The sequence below is a fragment of the Stigmatopora nigra genome, chromosome 9 (genome assembly GCF_051989575.1).
Source record: "Stigmatopora nigra isolate UIUO_SnigA chromosome 9, RoL_Snig_1.1, whole genome shotgun sequence".
Taxonomy (NCBI): Eukaryota; Metazoa; Chordata; class Actinopteri; order Syngnathiformes; family Syngnathidae; genus Stigmatopora; species Stigmatopora nigra.
The window spans coordinates 6,404,178-6,420,514 of NC_135516.1; the positions used below are offsets into that span (position 1 = coordinate 6,404,178).

General features: G+C 39.7%; 2 protein-coding genes across 2 annotated transcripts; one reads left to right on the forward strand and one right to left on the reverse strand.

Moving 5' to 3' along the window:
* Positions 1 to 4,252: 4,252 nt before the first annotated feature.
* On the forward strand, positions 4,253 to 12,153 carry dhx30 (DEAH (Asp-Glu-Ala-His) box helicase 30). The gene is made up of 19 exons (XM_077724946.1): positions 4,253 to 4,424; positions 4,771 to 4,907; positions 4,979 to 5,089; positions 5,272 to 5,511; positions 5,577 to 5,726; positions 5,806 to 5,958; positions 6,057 to 6,512; positions 7,160 to 7,543; positions 7,643 to 7,721; positions 7,801 to 7,905; positions 7,978 to 8,153; positions 8,239 to 8,445; positions 8,521 to 8,602; positions 9,050 to 9,243; positions 9,308 to 9,467; positions 9,539 to 9,696; positions 10,558 to 10,661; positions 10,736 to 10,875; positions 11,510 to 12,153. The coding sequence occupies exons 1-19, from the start codon at positions 4,253 to 4,255 to the stop codon at positions 11,752 to 11,754; spliced, it is 3,453 nt and encodes a 1,150-aa protein (XP_077581072.1). The 3' UTR covers positions 11,755 to 12,153.
* LOC144202024 (alanine aminotransferase 2) lies at positions 12,059 to 15,771 on the reverse strand. The gene is made up of 11 exons (XM_077724947.1): positions 15,627 to 15,771; positions 15,476 to 15,565; positions 15,298 to 15,406; positions 14,995 to 15,125; positions 14,366 to 14,609; positions 14,223 to 14,302; positions 13,509 to 13,645; positions 13,276 to 13,450; positions 13,053 to 13,208; positions 12,880 to 12,992; positions 12,059 to 12,319 (listed from the first exon to the last, which is right to left on the reverse strand). The coding sequence occupies exons 1-11, from the start codon at positions 15,717 to 15,719 to the stop codon at positions 12,229 to 12,231; spliced, it is 1,419 nt and encodes a 472-aa protein (XP_077581073.1). The 5' UTR covers positions 15,720 to 15,771; the 3' UTR covers positions 12,059 to 12,228.
* Positions 15,772 to 16,337: the final 566 nt, after the last annotated feature.

The window sequence follows — 16,337 nt, forward strand, 5'->3', positions numbered from 1 at the left end:
TCTGACGCCAGTATTGAAGATCTATCCAAAAACCGCCATTGTGTATTTAATATAAAAGATGCCAAAAGGCTGGTCTCTTTCAGTATTTCATTTTCTTTTCCTCCTGTGCAATTACAAATAGGCACCTCCGGGCTTTGAGGTTTACAGACGGAATGTGCAAAGCCGTCAGATGTTAGTGGACTTTGAGACGTTTCCTCAAAAAGGGGTTACCATCCCAAAAAAAACATCCGTAATAATATTTCAACTTTTGCTCCGTGTACAAATGAATAGTGATGGCTAATTGTAGCTTTGATTTTAATGGTTAGCATTCAGCAAACAATCCCTTACTCCGCAAATTGTGAAACGAAACCCATTGGACCGTCAACTTCATTGAGCTCAATCATCACTTATATTGGAAATGATATAAATTTATTGTTTTTATTCAGGGTTTTATGTGAAAACCGATGAACACTAAGTAGCAAATCCAGCTTTCTTGAGTCACATCATCAATAAATGTCAAGAAGCTTTTGGGTTCCTTGCAGAGAATGTTTGTTTTGTCAAAAAAAAATGTTGATGTGTTCCGCCTTTTGATTTTGTATATGTTAGATAGGCATGACCTGAGTGTCCTTAATGCATAATGCATAATGTATTTCCTTTTCACAGACTTGTAATGTTTACTCATGTCAAAAAATATTTAGTTTCAAAATCAACCCTTGTACTCGTCACTCTTAGGCAAAGAAAATTGGATTTCTGCTGTATGATATAGCAAAATTAGCGAGTATAAAAGAATAGATCTTACACAGTAGAATTAATGAGAATAACTCAGTAAAACAGTCCATAGAATTAAAGTGAGAAATTAAATGACAAAGATAAGCTAAAATAAGTGAAATGTAGCCACTTCTCCCACTGGTGATTAATTATTCACTGCTAAACCTACCTACTGTTCTGTATTCACAGAGTATGTTAATTTAATTTTTCCAAAACACCAACTAACGATGTTAGATATCAATCAATATCAATGACGGCCAAAAAGTTCAAGTAAAAGAAATAACTTACTATAAATAATTTTTCTCCACTCTTAGAGATTAGATCAAAGAAATGACTATGCCTTTCGACTAAATTAAACAAGATTCTTTCCATTGATATGCACTTGAGCAAGGTCTCATCTTAATGATGGCAACCATCTTGCACAATCGAAATAACGAGTACACCAATCCAGAAGATAGTCCAGCATACCTAGTAGACATATACACTTTCAATTGAATTGACTGCTTTTATTGTAATGTGATTCGTTAATGACCTCTCTTGCTGATAATATCCATTCATTCTATTTCACTTTTTAACCTGTCAGGTTCACTGGGGTGCTGGAGGCTATCCTAGCTGAGACAGACAACCATTCGCACTCACAACCACAGCACCACTGAGCAGGAATTGATCCCACGCTGCCCACACTGTAACCAGGTGAGTGAACCACTACACCAGGGGTCGGGAACCTTTTTGACCAAGAGAGCCACAAACAATTCATATTTTCCAATGTTATTCCTTGTGAGCCATACCATGAATTTAAAAGTCAAAATACATACATGTAAACGAGTGCTCATCAATTTTTTTTGTAATTTCACAACTTATAAAGTGAAAAAAACTAATATTTTTTAAAATATGCTGTTGCTAATCAATGAGAGGATGCATTCCAGAAGAGTCTATTGCAAAAAAAAAGAAGATTAAAGCAGTTCTAGATGTAATATCTCAGTTCTGTCATCAGCGGTTTCCATATTTTAGCTCACAGCTTAGCAAAGAGCCAGATGCACTCATCAAAAGAGCCACATGTAGCTCCCGAGCCATAGGTTCCCTACCCCTGCACTACACTGTCAGGTGGCTTCGCTTAATAATAATACATGCCAAATTAAAATAAGCGGATGGAATTTAGTGCGTTTTGAGTTGAGCGCCACCAGGCCTTGTGTTTCCCCCCCCTTCTGCTCATGCGTCTCGTGCATTAGCCTCGCTCTGACCTTGTCTTGATATCACATCCTTGGAGAAGGAATGTAAATCGTATCCGTCCAATTCCAACCCCGTTACCGCTAAAGCGGCTCCCTCTCGCCGCCCCTGCTCGGCCCGTCTGCGGGGGCCACACGATCTTTTCCATGTTCCAGACATAATTTGCGGCTTCGGGTTTTTTTTTTTTGGAGGCTGACGCTGCGTCTGCGCCGCTTCTGCTGTTTCAGGCCTCAGTAGGATCCCGGAAAAGTCCCGCTTTTTTATTTTTTCGCCGGAACCCCGAGAGGTCGCTGTTTGTCAGGGAGAAAAATGGCCGTTCCGTCAAGCATGGCACCCACTGCTAATAAAAAAAAATATATATATAGGAAAACAAAACAAAAAAACAAAAAAATGCAGGGTGACATGTTTATAACTAGTCGTACTTTAACTAAAAAGTTAAGGGCTACGTTTTATGGATATTTGTAATATTTCAGTGTTAATCAAGCAGGTTTTTGAGGCCATTTAACCTAAAGCTCTGAGCACATATTCTAGTGAAGTGTTATGACACGTGTGTGACATATTGCGTGTGAGCATGCACTGGCTTGTTTGCACTTAAAAAGTAGGCTCATCCTTCTATACTTGCTACAAGAAACATGACGTGCCTTCAGAGGGCATGGCATTTCGGGTCACATTACGCTATACAAAATGTGCATGGTGGTGCTATTTTGGTTTCATTATGGTATTCATTTTGTTTATTTGAATATGCATTTTTCTCATAGTTTTTGCACCACTCTCAGTAATGTATTTACATCATGGTATTAACACAACCCACACACTTTTTTTAAAAACCTAATTTATAGAATTGCTGTGATCTTTATCTCACATTTATTCAATTTTGGAATTTCACAAACTTAGGACCTAGGAATATATAGATATAAATATACATATTCAGTTTGGATAAGTAAAATATTCCTTACCTGTTTTAAAAAATCCTTTTCAGTCAGTCAATATGCCTTATTGGATTGTTTTTACAATAACAGGACTTTGTAAATTTCTCCAAATTTGGAAGAAACTTTAAAAAAAGTCCCATAGTTATGTTATGTGCAATACTTGAATCCCAGGAAATACTGTAGCCATTATCAAGCAAAAATACTACAAACAAAGCAGGTTAAATTGATTACTTTATGCTAGGTAGAAGGCCAAGAATAAATTTTAAAAAGCGAGAAAGTGTGACATAGCTTTTTGATCCACTACTCAGTTGATGACATCACTATGCCTCGTCCCTCCATTATGTGTCTTATCACAATCCTTTTTACACCCTATGTTGGCAGGAGATACGATGTCAACGCCAGTGGTCATGCCCATCCTGCAGATAACGCTAAATCAGAGGCGCGTCCGCTGGTTCTCATGTGCATGGAGACGCATCAGGAAAAGTGATGCCATGTTTCCAGGTGTGTTCTCCCTTTTCCCAGGAAATTTTAGTGCAAAATCCCAGCAGGAGGAGAAAAAAATCTAGATGGCGATTTGTGAGAAAAATAAGTAAATAAAAATACATATAAATAAAAGAACTAAATTCATAAAGTTAAATACAAGAGCAAAATGGTGCTATCCTTGAACAATGTTAATTTCTCTCAATTTTTATTTTATTTATTCATTATTATTCCATCAATCATTTCACTTTATATACATATATAATTGTATGATCATTGTTATTTTTTAAAGTTATTCCGTTGGTTTTATTTCAGGTTGTGAACAATTTCATAATAACATGAGATTTCACTTCAATGATCATCATTGAAGTGAAATCTCATGTTATTATGAAATTATGAAAACCGTGGACTATGTTATGTTATTATGAAACCGTGGACTAGCACCACAAGGTGGCATCATTGATGCCACCTTGTGGTGCTAGTCCACGGTTACAAAACTTGATTTAGTCGTTGGATAATAACAAATACATTTTTTCATCATAAACATTATTATCATCATTTGTTTTTCTCAAGCGTCTTTATTTTACTATACCTTTAACTACTTTAATCACAAAAGTCAGTCGTAGGCCTCTTTCAGAACAATAACAAAAATACTATATAATACAGTGGACGCACCTAAATATTTTTTCTTATTCAATAACTTTGTATTATCGCAATCTATTCCATGTATATGTAATATTATATTCCGACGCGAGTTACCGCCCACCCGACAATACAAACAGGTGTTAAAATAATCTTGACCACAGAGGTCGCTGTGGGTTACTTTTATACTACATTTGACCACTAAAGAACAAATTGTAGTTTGAAAGATGGCGCTACCCGGCGTTTTACTCGTGCGTCTAAAATCGTTGTGCAACATTGGCCAATGTCTACAGAAAGGGGTCCCAACACCATCGCAGTGGGACAGAGGGATGCGCTGGTGTGGGATGAAAGTTGTCAGCCATCGATCTTACAGCACGTCGCGATCTCAGCCTAAACGAGGTGAGTGACACGGCTTTGCTAACACTGCAGCTAGCCGCTACATATGTCAAGGGCATCAACGTGCGTCAAACCATCCAATTGTAGTCTCAAATCATAAACCCATGAGATCAATGTAACACACTGTAAATACTGGAATGTTTTTATGTCTGCGGAAAAAGGCCCACCAAATGTCTTTAATTAAAGAATAAAAACGACATAAAATGAAAAGAAAAAGAAACAACATAACAAATATGGATTATCAATCAATGTTTGTTGGATGGTTTCTTTTGATCACCACTGAAATTAACCCAACCCATTAATACTACTTGTTTTATATGATTTTTGTATTATTATCATTATTGCACAGGAAATACAAGTTCAGATCTATTGGAGGAGTTCCCAGACCCCAAAGGTCTTCTGAATAGCACCATATCTCGTTCACTGGGGGTCAACAACTTGTCTGACCTTATTCAGTACAATTGCACTGAGGAGGCGGGTATCAAGGTCAGAAACACGCGAGTCATTTCTCCGACTTATTGTGTGTTGTCATCACATCATTGTCTCATATTTTGTAGAAAGCCACTGTGACCTTACAATGGCCCTACAAGATTGAAGAGGACGGTTTTGCTTCTAAGAAAATTGACGCAGAACGATGCGCCGCAGCTGCTGCTTGCCACAAGCTCAAAGTATGTTTTGTGTATTATTCGTAGATATAATAGTATTTCTTTCCAGAAACTAAGCCAAAGTAGGCTGCCCATATGCTGACTTTTTAATATGAGAGCCCTCGTACATGATATGATCCCAAGAGGGAAAGAATTCTTACATTTGTTTCTCTAGCACGGTGGATAATGTTCTCCTCCCCACGCAGGAAATTGGTGTGATTGGTCCAGCCAATCAGCTCCCTCAGAGAAGATCCGGCAGGAGCAGCGGATTTCCACGTTCTGCTCTTTACGATGACGAACCCTTCCAAAGTGAAAACGCCCACGTCAAATCGGAATCGCCACCTGAAATCTCATCGGACATTTCAGAAGCCCTCGCTCTCTTCCCTCTTCCCAAAGCTCTCCTGACCAAGGTGGTTCAGGTTGCCTCGTCATCTCAACGTTGTAAAGTAAGTGAATATAATTCAGTGTTTGGAGCTGGGCACTCGCTTCAATACCTTACGACTAACAACAGGACTTGATGCGGTTCACGACAAGAGGAGGAAAGATCAAAACGTGTGAGTTGAAGCTGCGCTGGCCGCAGGAAATGACTTTCACGGCGACGGCGAGCAACAGAGTCACGGCGGAAAAGCGAGCATCGGCTCTAGCCTGTATGAAACTCAAGGTGAGGTTATAAAGAATTTTCTTTCCCTCTTTTGTATCTCCCCTAACTGTACTAAGGCTTAATACTTTTCTCATTGTAGGAGTTGCAGTTGCTAGATAAGAATAATAACCCACTGACACACGCCAAGTACCATGGAGCCAAAGTTAAAGAGGCAGGAGAACGTGAGCGGCGTCCTTTCCGAGTAGAAGTGCCACTGCATCTGGAAGAACGTATAAAGGAATATCTTGCACAGGTCAGCAAATCCCGTCGGAGTCAAGTCAATAAATGGCTACCTACCGTCCATATTGGGAGAAAAGGAATATCATAATGTCATTTATGTTTTGATGACAGTATCCAGTTGAAGCAGAAGTGCAAAAGCTTTACGAGGATGAGGAAGATGGATTCAAACAGGACGAGTTGGAAGAGGAAGAATCCCCTCTGGATGCCATCACGGGCAAACTATACATGCCACGGTCTTCGCAAGAAGAGCAGCGCCTTAACGAGTACCTGCTGGAGAAGTGGCAGAGCGCCGGTCCCCTCTCGGGCACAGAACTTCCAGTGGACAGCCACCGGGAGCGCGTCCTGTCAGCCGTTCGCGGTTCACGGGCGGTCGTGATCGCCGGCGAGACGGGGTGCGGCAAAACCACTCGTATTCCTCGCTTCTTGCTGGAGGATGGCGTCATGGCGGGGCGCGGCGCCCAGTGCAACATTCTGGTAACGCAGCCTAGGCGGATCAGTGCCGTGTCGGTGGCTCAACGCGTGGCCCAAGAAATGGGTCCCACTCTCAAGCCCTCTGTGGGCTATCAGGTAGGTCACAATCATGTTATTATACAGACATAAAAATGGAACGGTTTTTCCTATTGTGCCCCTCCACGCTCCATCTGTATGTTAACCCTACGAAAGAACAGATTTAATAATGAATTTTGATCATTCATACCTATCTATCTCGGCCAATTGCTCAGCCTTATTAAAGATTGCAATTCCGCTTAAGTGATAAACCAAACAAATGCAGCACGGCATAAATTTACTCACTCAGGGTGCACTTAAATGTCTAGAATTTTCCCCAATGTTGACACCATGCCCAATCATTAGTGCGCCTTTTTGTATGCAGTAAATTCAAGATTCTGTAGATGTCGCTGTATGACGCTGCCGGCTTGACTGTCTTCGTACATTGCTTGCTGACGCACTATATCTATAGAGTTAATAGGCGATGTGTGAAAGGGGAATGTGCGTGTGGATAACATACGTTTTCCTCTGCTACCAGTGACCGAGACGATCCAGATTAGATCTGGAATGGGTAAAACAAGATCAGTTTTAGAAGAAAAACACGTACTTTAAAAAGAAATCCTGGACAGAAGTTGTTATACGGTGTAGACTGAAATGAACAAAAAATGTCTAAAATAGGGCAAAAACTTATGTTGACAGGTATGATTCATTTCACCCTCTCTATGCAGGTGCGACTCGAAAGCAGACCACCAGAGCAGAGCGCCGGTGCGTTGCTTTTCCTGACGGTGGGCGTCCTTCTGAGGAAGTTGCAGTCAAACCCGACCCTGAAGGGCGTGAGCCACGTAGTAGTGGACGAGGTCCACGAGCGAGACGTCAACACGGACCTCCTCCTGGCACTGCTGCGCGTTTGCATGAGCAAAAACGCCGACTTGCGAGTGGTCTTGATGAGCGCCACCGGAGACAACCAACGCTTGGCCCAATACTTCGGAGGATGTCCCATCGTCAAGGTGCCCGGATTCATGCATCCCGTGCAGGATAGATACCTAGAGGATGTGCTGAGAGAAATGGGGCGGCCCCTTTCTTCCAGCCTCAGCTTTGAGTCAGATGATGAGGTGAGGTTGGATAGTTTATGCTCAATTGGACATTCTGTCACAATTCTCAACTGTCACAAAACTACTACTACTAAACTCTGCCTCTTGTGTCACCAACAGAGGCAAAAAAATGACATCAGTCCAGATACGGATCTCGTTGCAGATGTCATTGAGCACATTGATAGAAATGGTGATCCAGGTATTAAAAAAAACGCTTCCTCATCCTATATTGCAAATTCAATGAACATTTAGCTTAACAGAATTATATTCTTCCACAGGAGCTTTATTGTGTTTCCTTCCCGGATGGCAGGACATTAAAACAGTTCAAGAATCCCTCCAGAAGAGACCACACTTTTCTTCGGGGTCACATATGATCCTGGCATGTAAGACAAACATCCACTTTTTTTTCTTAATAAAATACATGAAAAGGCAACCTTTTGTCCTTGTTGTTCCAGTGCACTCTAGTTTGTCAGTAGCAGACCAACAGGCGGTTTTCCAGCGGCCTCCGGAGGGGCAGAGGAAAATTGTCTTGGCAACCAACATCGCAGAGACCTCCATCACGATTGACGATGTTGTTCACGTGGTGGACGCAGGGACCCACAAGGAGCATAGTTACGACCCACGTACTAAAGTAGGTCCCAAACCACATCATTTGAAAGCGAGGGAATGATCTGATCACTGCTGCGGCATACTAAAGTCGCGTCAATGTGCGTCAGGTGTCTTGTCTAGATACCGTGTGGATCTCCCGCTCCAACGTAACTCAGAGAAAAGGTAGAGCAGGACGCTGTCAGCCAGGGCAAGCCTATCATCTCTTCCCACGCAAGCAGTTGGATGCTATGACTCCCTTCCCCATCCCTGAGATCCTGCGCACCCCATTGGAAAGTTTGGTGGTTCAAGCCAAAATCCACAGTCCGAAATTAAAGGTAGATCCTCAATGCCTTGTTGGCTCAATGCTTAATATGTTCATACTCCATTTTTTTCTTCCTTTTTCATTGGAGGCTGTTGACTTTTTGTCCCAAGTGTTGGATAGCCCAGAACAGGCGGCTGTGTCAGACGCCGTCCAAAATTTGCAAGACATTGGTGAGCCTTTTACACTTTTGACACTAACGTTTTTTTTTTTTCTTTAATGGAAAGTAATGGAAATATAAAATATTTTTTAGCCTATTCTAGAACTACAGATGATAAATGAGTGGGTTACAGCAAGGCATATTAATAATATACAAGGTCACAATTAGAGAAGAATATGGAAAATATATTTCAAGAGTTAAATTGTATAAAGGGGAAAAATAGATTTTTCATAAATAGATACATTTTTAGAAGAACAGTGAAAAAGAAAAGATTGCTAAAAAAAGCCTTAGTCACCACACTTTATTTATTTTTTTTTTAAGTCAAAATCTTGTTATTATAGTAATATAGCTAATGTTAATTGACGATTATATGATTTTTTTTGTGCTTAAAATAGAAGTGGAAAAAGTCATAGTAAAAGTTCTCTTCTGTCTGAATGATTGCCCCTTGTTTGGCTCACAGGTGTTCTGGACCAATTTGAAACACTGACTCCATTAGGCGTACGTGTGGCCTCAATGTCCTGCGACCCTCGTCTGGGCAAAGTCCTGGTGCTGGGCGCCGTGTTCCGATGCGCGTTGCCTATGTTGTCGGTCGCCGCCTGCCTCACCCGAGACCCTTTCCACAACAGTTTGCAGAACCGAGCGTTGGTTAGCGAGGTGCGATCCAAAACTATTTAAACGTCACGTCGACTCCGTCCTCATTCTCCTACTTTGTTATAAGGCCAAAGCTACTTTAGCCGGCTCTGGCTACAGCGACTACCTGGTGTTCAGTCGTGCCCTGCTGGGTTGGAGGAGGCTTCAGCACGAAGGAGACCGCCAGGACCGAGACCGCTATTTGGAAGAGAACAGTTTATCCAGGACCAGATTGCGGTTTATCAATGGTGAGTTGCACAGGAGCACACACGAATACCCAAAGTTCCATCTGACTGTTGAATTCCCCCACTTCTTCAAGGTCTCATCTCTCAGTTCAGCGACAACCTGCGGGAGGCACAGCTGGTGTTTCGTGCCAACGACTGCCAGCTTCGCTCATCTTTGGTCAACCGTTACAGCGAGGAGGAGCAGCTGCTTAATGCCGTGTTGGTTGCCGGATTCTTTCCTAACCTCATACAGGTATGCTGGAGTTCAAAAAGTATCTTCACTACATTTTGATACAATGTTGAGCTGTTGGCCATGCATAGTTTGTATACCATGTTGAGATTTGTTGTTAACTCATTTAAAAGAATATATATAAAAACGTTTTTCTACTTATTTGCATTTTTTAATTGAGAAAAGGAGAACAATTTTCAAACCACTAGAAATAATTTATATAATGGCTAAATTGTATTTTGGGGGTTTTCTTTGTCCATGTATAGTTTGTATACCATGTTGAGATTTGTTGTTAACTCATTTAAAAGAATATATATAAAAACGTTTTTTTACTTATTTGCATTTTTTAATTGAGAAAATGAGAACAATTTTCAAACCACTAGAAATAATTTATATAATGGCTAAATTGTATTTTTGGGGTTTTCTTTGTCCATGTATAGTTTGTATACCATGTTGAGATTTGACTATCTTTAAGAGGGATTTAAAGATTGAGTTCAATTGTTTAATGAGGGTTGTAGGACTTTGGTGTTTATATAATTGATTTTATGCTGGTATAAAGGTCATTTTTAAAATCTTTTTTTTTAATTTATAAAAACTTTTTTTCTACTTATTTGCATTTTTTTTAATTGAGAAAAGGAGAACAATTTTCAAACCCCAAGAAATCATGTATATAATGGCTAAATTGTATTTTTTTGCTTTTCTTTGTCGCATTTTTAAAAATTGAACCCTTTTCACCATTTTTAAGTCAATCATGTATTTTGAATTATTTACTATTTTGTTTTTGAAAGCACAGTACTCTAAGATTAATGCCCATATGATGAAGTATATATATTTTTAGCAGGTTTATTTCTAACCATTACACCTAAATAATCCTTCCCCATATAGGTGAAGAAAGGCATCGTGACCAAGGGGGGCCGCTTTCGTCCTAACAGGCTTTCATTTCGCACACTTGGTGGCAATGTTTTGCTTCACCGCTCCTCCGTCAACAGGTAATGCTCTTCACTTCATAGAGGATGGTTGGCATTTTGTCATTGTTTGTCCAATTTATTTTTTATTTTTTTAGAGGAAATGAAGAGCTTCCTTTTCGATGGCTCACCTTCTTTGGTGCTGTGAAGTCCAACGGCAGCGTTTTTATCCGCGACTCGTCCGCAGTCCATCCACTCGCCTTGTTGTTGCTCACAGACTGCGATGTTACTGAGACCAGTGAGTGATGCTTATTCTAAAAACTTGAACACCGTTTTGGCCCTTATTTTTTAACTTAAAGGGATTTTTTTGGGGAGAACACTGTGCATTGTTGCTGAGAAAGACTTGTTTATTTATTTATTTTTAGAACTCAATTGAATAATAACTAGTTATGTAGTGTTTTTGACTCCATTCTGCAAAATATTTTTTGCAACATATAGTTCCTCTAGTTACAGAATTAAATGCTTCCAGATGTGATTTTTTTTTTTAGGTTGAATTCTTTAGTAAGTAGAAATATATTTTTACACTGAATTAACATAATTTGTTCCACAATTTTTTTATAATACCCCAAAACTAAATAATCAAATTTAGTATGAAATATGTATATGCAAAAGAAAATTATTTATTAAGCCATTAAAATGAATAAAAAATACATTTTGTAATTTTTTTTGTGAAACAAAAAACTAATAGCAACAAAAAAATTGTGAACAACCGTAATTTCTTAAATTTAAATTTTTGCTACTTAAAAAGTATTAGTTTTTATTTAGAGAAACTTAACTTTAAAGGGGAAAAATGTCATGGACTTAAATCCAATGTCTTTTATTCCATATATTTTCTCTGCCTGTTGGAAATCCTTTTATTTTTGTTCCTCCAGCAAGAGGCAATGGAGTGGAAGTGTCACTCACCGGGCATTCTCTAGCCCGTTGCCACCTATCAGCTGCCACGTGGGAGCTACTATGGGATATTCGCACATCCATACAGGCAATGCTGAGCCGCAATCTCAGGCGGCCAGCAGACGGACGCTCTCTCCAGGACAGCAAACTCCTCTCGTTGCTGGTGGATCTACTCAAACAAACCGATGCCAACCCGTGGACTCAAAATGAGAGTGAGTTAGACTGATTATGTTTTTGTTTGTTGTTTGTTCGTTTTTTATTTTATCTTTTTTTTTCCACACCTTCCAATTACCTTTCTGTGTTCAGGCCCTGCTGTGATATCATGATTTATTAATGAAATTCATTCGTGTTATGCAGACTCATTCATGAGTTGACTTATGAGGTCATATTTGTGTACATATATATTTTTTTCTATTATATTTGTTCCAGTAAATGAAAATTCAACCCTTAATTTTATTTATAGACCACTTTAAAAAATAACCACAGCTGTACAAAAGTGCTGTACAATAGATTGGACATAAGACAATAAAACAATTTAAATCTATTTTTAATTTGCTAGTTTGTCTAGTTTTTCCTTTTTGATTTATGTACACTTTTACAATTAAAAGAATACAACTATGACAGATTTGATCAGGTTAAAGTCAGCATGATTATGTTATTGGTTAACAGACATAGAGGTGAAAAATCTTTGGAGTGGGATTTATGCAAAAGCTTTCATGAATTGTAAGTGAAAAGTAGTGAGACGTTTCAGAAGATCCTCCATAACATCGGCAGGAGTCATGATGCAAAATCTGTACAGTAAAAAAAACAAAACAGGAGTGTAGTGATGTCATCAGAATCACCCACTGGAAATATTTCTTTCCAGTCAGTTTTTTTTTCTTTTGATAAATGTTAGGCCCTGATAAATAATACATTCATTCTAACCTGGCATGGCCAAACTATGGCCTGCGGGCCACATTCGGCACGCTAGGCCTTTTAATCCGGCCCGCCGATGTTGTCTTTTTTTTTCCCAAGATGGCGCTGTCACGCGGAAGCCGGTCGCAGTAGCTCTGTCCACTCTTATTTGTTTTTCGTGTTTTACAGTCCCTCTATCTTTTTTAAATGACATTTTAATATTTCTCAATACATTCCTTTTTACTTTACCTTGTACTTTATACTTATTACTTTAATGATAAGTGATGAGTATGTTAAGACTTTAGTCCTTTTTTTTTTCCTGTTTATGTTTCACATGTACTGTTAACGGATGCACTTTTTTATTTGTATCTTATCTTGTGCTGACCCGGCCCATCTGTCAAATTTTTAAAGTCAATGTGGCCCCCGGGCCGAATAGTTTCCCCATCCCCGTTCTAACCTGATGTGGTAGGTATCTTCTTTTTGTCCATATTCACATCCTGGACTGACAAATAATCCAGTTTCTTCCAGAAGTCGGACGCAGTAGAACATGTCAGGTTGCATACCCTCTTCCTGAAACAAGTGTTTGAGTTAGGCCAAGTCAATCATCTCATAAGGAATGGATGGCAACACCTTGGCTTTTCTAATGGCTTTGTCTGTCAAATGCAGTTTAGGGAATGCAAAGGCTCCTCCCTGAATTGGCTGGCAGCTGACAGCAGGCAGACTATTCAAAACTTGTTGTGCACGCTTCACGTTGTCAAGCAGCGTGCTCCTTGCACTCTCCGTTTCCTGTCGTTTTCTGTCTTTACAAAAGCAAACGTCTTTTGCATCAGGCGAGAATAGGTATTGGACTCACCTGGATATAAAGTGGGTAGGATGGATCTCCCGGCTGTGGAGGCTTGGCCATTAGGTCCAGGGCAATCTGTCCAGAGACGGGAGACAACGTGACCAAATGGAAGGTCTGCTGGATGTATGGCATGATGGCAGGGTCCATGTTGAGTAGCTCCACGTATCCACCTCGCAGACCACACCTGTAAAAGGAAACAATGTGAGCTGTGACCTGGCGTGTCACGTGATTCATGGACGTACTCTCCCAGGAGGCCTTTGGAGGCCGAGTGGAAGGAGGCCAGCTCCAGTGTGTGGGCTAGAGGAGATCCAAGCTCCCATAGAAGCTTCTTGTAAGACACAAACTCTCTCTCGGGATCGTAAATGCTGCTCTGATACACCTGTGGGTAAGACATCACACAAATTGCTTTTTCTCTATGGTTTTGTCATGTCTTCAATTTTATTTTTATTTTTTTTAAGTTGTTTCATTTAAAAAAAACAAAGAATAATCTAAAAATGACGGTTGTTCACATTTGTTTTGTTGCTATTAGTTTTTTGTTTTCACCGAAAATGACAAAATGTATTTTTTATTCATTTTAATGGCTTAATAAATCATTTATTTTTGCATATATACATATTTCATACCAAATTTGATCATTTAATTTTTAAAAATTGTGGACCAAATTATGTGAATACAGTGTAAAATATACTTCTACTTAATGATTCAGTTTCCGATGTACCTATAATCAGAAGAATCATAGGGGGGTGCTGGAGCTTATCCCAAGCAAAACACCCAACCTCAACTACCATGTTATTTTTATTTCACCTTTTTTCAATGACATATTGTGTTTTTTTTTTTATTAATATTTTCCAAGACTTACAACTTTTGCATGCATGTAAAATATTGATGTCTTATCTAACCCACTGCCCAATTATTGTGATCTCTATTAACCAAAAGACAACTTTCTGGTGGCTCACCTCATCAGCCAAGAGGAAGAGTTTGTTCTCTGCCACGAACCTGATGACCTCCTCCATGGACTTCCTGCTCTGAACGTGACCTGAGAAGGCACAAGGTCATTCAACATCAACAGGTAAACATGTCTGGCTTCTGAAAATCTCACCCGTTGGGTTTCCCGGGTTGATGACGTACAAAGCGACGGGCTGGCACACACCCCGTGCAGAAACCAGTGCGCGACGCAACTCATCCACCCTTAATTCCCACCCGTGGTCCTCATCCAGGAAGTAGGGGACCACCACTCCCCCCAGGGCCTCTAAAGATAAGGGGGTTGTGCTGTGTCCCGGGACTGGCATGAGTACCCCACACTTGGGGGAGGCTTCTCTGTTCACAAGCAGTGTCAGGATTGCCTGGGTAGGGTTACATAATTCAACACTAGATCAATATTAATTAGACAGGTAATACCGTCAATGGAAGCCAATTGATTATATAAGAAAGATTAACCCTTTCGTGCACAGTTTTTCTTATTTTTTTTTTAGGGGGAATATTTTGTGGACCCCATTTGACATCTTAATACAGAGTACTTAGGCAAATTCTAATAAGTGTCACCATCTGTATTTTGCTCTAGAAACACACCAAAAAAAGACCAATCGTTCAGCCTCTCCCAGAATGAAATGCATTTGGCATTTTTTGCCATCAATCAGCATTTACAATATCAATGACTCTCTTTTACTAACTACCACAACACATACTCCAGTGATCACTGTCTCTGAAAGAGTGAAATGTGTTGAAAACCGTGAGTGACGTCTGCGAGCCAGGGTGGATCCAAATGTATTTAGGATCGGCTGGAATGCCATCTCGTCTGTTTAAGAACTCGGCAATGTTCTCCACTATTTCGGATATCCCAGGAGTGTTCGTATATGCGCCTGAGAAAAAAAAAAAACGTCTCTTTAACATTAGTACACAGTTAAGTAACAAACCAGTGCAGTCAAAAACAAAACAACGGTTCAACTGTAACAAATGTTACAGCAAAAGAATAATAATAATAATTAATACTCAATAGAAAATATGGCTTTGTAGCAATTTATTATTGCTTACCGACACTGCCACCATCACAACACTTGAGTAGCTTTTGTGCTCGTCTCTTGACATCCAAGGGCAGGTTATCACCTTCCAGGAGTTGTGGGTAAAAACAAGCAGCGAGCACCTGCATGTGCATGTATTTTTTTTACACAATTGCAAAAAAAAAAGTATTATCATCCCCCCTATTTGTTACCTGTCTGACAAAGGTGAGCGGTTTCATGCCGGCCCTTTGCGGGTCACCCCAGGAGACATCTATTACATCCTTATATGGCTTTTTCAGTCCCTGGGTGGCACAATTTATTGGAAAACAACAAATGGGAGCACATTTTGGAGTCTGTTTTTACCTGTTTGAGGTTTTTCTTAATGCAGGCCGCTCGTTCCATCAGGGTCGGCATCTTGGATGGCTTCATGGTTCGCATGTGGGAACTCTCCTGCATGAAGTTACTCTTTGAGTCCAAGATTGCATCACGCACTACTGGTTAAGCAAAGCAGTGAATATGTTCTTCATTAACAAGGATGATTATGTTTTTGTACTGTAGGTCTTAATGTGATTGGGTATAACATCACCCCTTGGTTCATGTTTAAACTGTGGCTGGCCACTTCTAGTCTGCATGTGTCACTGATACTGCATATTCAAAAGTAAGAATGGTTAATATGTTGCAATTGGTCCTAGGAATGCAAGGTATTAAACATTGTTTTGACCTTTGCTTTTAATTTCAAATTGTATATTTGCTTGTGCAATCCGGCCATGTGATTTCCTGTATAAGTACAAAAATATGACTATATTTAGTAGTTATTGAGCTGTATCATTTGTGGAGTTTTAACACTGACACTTAGGGGAATAATTCTATAGAGGTGAACTGGGATGTCATTAACTACAGTACACTAAACTACTACAATTTTTAAAGTAGAAAAACCTTAAAGCTTTGTAAATATCAATACTTCTATTATGTATTGATTTTTGCACACAGATAAATAATGTAACAATGCTCCACTGTATTGCATGTACATTGGAGTGAATGATGTTTCAATAATTAAAACAAAGCACATGGTTT